The following is a 3507-nucleotide window of genomic DNA, read 5'->3' as shown; positions in this document are numbered from 1 at the left end:
AATGAGAGGGATCTGGAGACTGTATAGGTATGAGACTATACAGTTGAAGGATAGCTTAAAGGAATTGATTTGGCTACTCATATCACCAAATGCATTTGCTTTTCGGTAGCCTAGCCCATAAGAACTCCATGGTTAAGTGTGCTTAGCCTGGAGTAATTTTGGGATGGGTGACCTTCCGGGAAGTTTTCCCGGAAAGTGTGTGAGTGAGGACAAAGCACACTGGAAAGCCTCGTGGCCTCGTGGTGATCTGTGGGGGCAGTCAATAGTCCCTTTAAGTTGCCAGGGCGTTACAACCGCCGCAACACCCGCCGCACCAGCACCCTCCAAAGCAGCAAACACAACCGCACCGCCCAACAACCCGCAAACGAAACCAACGTCTACCACCTCTCTGCACCGCGCCGCACCGTGCCGCACCGCCATACATTCACGGCACCGGGTGGGGGTTGGAATTGGGGAGGTACAGGGAGTAACCCCCAACAACAAATAATAAGTAACAAAAAATATGTAATAAAAATAACCGGAATATTGGCTATGGGCCTAGGCCATTCCAGCTCCTTTACTCGTTTTTTATAAAGAAACCATTTATTTGCTATATACACCCCTTTTGTGTTTTAGTTTGATTGTATGAAATTATTGTTTGTACTCCTCATTTGTTGCTGCGCTCTTTTTCTAGTTTTGGACTAGGCTGTTTGTTTTTATCTCATAACATTATTTTATAACATTTTCATACTCTTAACAGTTTTATTATTTGGAAACTTCTATTTTCACAAATATACATTATTATAAAGTTTTTATAATAATGTTGACAAATTTAATTATCATGTTAAATTTTAGATTATTTAATAACTAGAAATTTCATTTATCTAAAATTTTTAATAAAAAAATAGTTATCATATTGAGTTTTTGAATTATTTGATAACTAAGACTTTTATTTATTTAAAATATAAAAAAATGATTATCATGTTAAGTCTTGAATTTAAAATTTCATCATCATTTTTAAAATTATTAATCATCATTTAAAATATTGGATTCATTTGATGATTAAAAATTATCAAAATTATCTTGTTACACTTACCACTATTTTATCTTTACAGAACTACCATCTACTAACTTCGTACATCTTAATTGTTTCCACACAGAAGCAGATGTTCTATGTTTGTGACTCTCTAACTCTGCTAAGTTTTCTGGACTAGAACATACATTTCTCTAATGGTCTTGATTGATTCCTGCACCTTTTATTTTTGAGAAATGGTATCTTCATTCCTTTCCGGATCATCTTCAATACAATTTTCTGTATGTTTTAAGGTACTGATAAGTTATATAGAGACTGCTAGAAGCACAATGACTAGAGTGATCTGATTGAATTATATGTTCGTAGATGTATGATTTAGCATTCACAATTTGACAGACATACAAGAAAGTTTATGTAAGATATTTGTCATACATTGATTTGGTAGCAAGTGATACACAATAACTGAAAATTACTACTTGACAAAATAAATCAGCATGCATGCCAGTTAAAACATAAATCACAAAATCTAACCAAATAGAACATATTGTACATATCAAGTAGTAAATTCAGCAGAAGCAGTTGAGGTAAGTTCAGATCTAACAATTACATCTCTGGGAAATTCATTCTGAACAGAAAATTTAGGACTAACAAACAACCATGATACATTTTCAAGGTTCCTGGCAAGCTACATTGAGCAGCTACAATAGTGAGAAAACAACAAACATTGACAGAACCGAATGAACTACTCACAGTTGCACGTCCATTTCAGTGACCCATTGGACCAATATATTAGCTCTTAATAGACACATCGAGAACATGGATTACATTCAAAACGGTCCAACACAGCAATCTCGTTCTCACATATACAATACTTAATACCAACAACCTAATTTTTTTAATACAGACAACAATAATTTTCGTTTGCCTTATTGGTTTACCAAAGCCAAAACTGTCGACGTATTTTCTTGCTAAGAATAATATTTAAGAAAACCAACGTGAGAAAGCAGGAACTTTCGTCCGACACGTCTACAAATCCGTGCACGTGTTGTGTATTAGGTATGGAATACTATCTTTGACCACTGAATTTCCCTTATAAATAATGCCACCCAGATGCAGGTAATGTAGGATTCCACGAATTGGAAGGGAGAGGAAAATGATGAATCGTTGCGAAATGGTGTTTGAAACAAGAAGAGGAGGGTGCAAGGAGCACCCACACGATAAGCAATCACCTGGTGTTTGTTCCTCTTGTTTGAGGGAAAAACTCTCGCAGTTGTACAGCACCAACCCTGTTATTGATCCTCTTTGTTTTTCTCCACAATCGCCTGCTTCTCCTCATCGATCTTTTTCTTCGTGTCGGAGTGGTGGCCACCGTAAACCACGGTTCCGGCGAAACGCTTCGCTGATGGCGGCGGAATCTGGTTCGAGCGCGCAGGGTTTGAACTTGAAGAAGAGCAAGTCGCTTGCGTTTGCTTCGAAGAGTAGAGGGAGAGAGAGGGATGTGAGTGGAAGGAAGAAAGATGGGTTTTGGTCAAAGGTGCTCAAACTCAATAAAAGAGATACACGAGACTCCATTGTCACTTCTAAGACTTGAATATAAAGGAAACAGATCGAAACTATATTGGTGGTGATGATCATCGTGGTTCTTGCTAATTTTTACACCATATATAGTTTAATTATTTTGATTATTTTTTGTAAATTTAAAAGTTTGAACATATGTCATGTAAAAATTGGTTTAGTATTTATCAATAATGATGCCTCGTGTTATTTTTTAATCGAATGGTTTGAATGAACCCATGTTTCTTGTAGGTCCAGAGAAGGAGTTGTCCTTTTTGCATGTAAGAGTTCATAATCGGATTTCGAAGTACACACAAAATTTTTAAAAAAAAAATAGAAAGTTGCAATTTATATTGTTTTATTATGAAACTTATAATGATAAATTCAAAAAACAAACTGTGTAATCGCTGGAAAATTAAAATATTTATTTAGTAAAACAAAAGTAAAGTAACATAACTTTTTCATTCAATTGTTTTTTTTTAATTTTAAAAATTGCAAATCAAATTAACATATTTAAAAATTGCATTTCAACTCCTGGAAGAGAAATTTTGAGCTCAAAAGAAAACTTCAAGATTAATTGCTCTGGTATGACATAAATTGCTTGGTTAGCCACAGTTCTGTTAATGCATCGTTAAAGGAAGTGTAGTCAGAAATCTGGGTCCATATTAGGCCCAATGGGCTGTAACAACTTCAGTCTACAGAAGTTGAGGGTATTGATCCCTCCACCTCCCCATTTCAAACCTACACTTCCCCATTTTTTTTTTAACTTTTCATTAATTACAAAACTAACCTTTTTATATTTTATATTTTTACTTTTTTAACCCTCTTAATTAAATAACCCTAATTTTTATTTTTCTTTCTATTTCAACTTTCAGTTTCACACATTTTTCAAACTTTCAAAAACAGCCCCACCTCCCCTTTGGCATATACCTATGCTTTCA

General features: G+C 35.0%; 1 protein-coding gene across 1 annotated transcript; it reads left to right on the top strand.

Moving 5' to 3' along the window:
- The first annotated feature begins 1592 nt into the window (after positions 1 to 1592).
- Positions 1593 to 2784, top strand: LOC106755898. Its single transcript, XM_014638125.2, has one exon. The coding sequence runs from the start codon at positions 2166 to 2168 to the stop codon at positions 2601 to 2603; it is 438 nt and encodes a 145-aa protein (XP_014493611.1). The 5' UTR covers positions 1593 to 2165; the 3' UTR covers positions 2604 to 2784.
- Positions 2785 to 3507: the final 723 nt, after the last annotated feature.

This window comes from Vigna radiata, chromosome 2, assembly GCF_000741045.1.
Source record: "Vigna radiata var. radiata cultivar VC1973A chromosome 2, Vradiata_ver6, whole genome shotgun sequence".
NCBI classification, from domain to species: domain Eukaryota; kingdom Viridiplantae; phylum Streptophyta; class Magnoliopsida; order Fabales; family Fabaceae; genus Vigna; species Vigna radiata.
The sequence above is the reverse complement of the archived record's forward strand: the minus strand, read 5'-3'. Positions and strand labels throughout refer to the sequence as shown.

Excerpts from the sequence above, each read along its gene's own strand:
- LOC106755898 (XM_014638125.2), top strand. The coding sequence starts at position 2,166 with ATGATGAATCGTTGCGAAATGGTGTTTGAAACAAGAAGAGGAGGGTGC.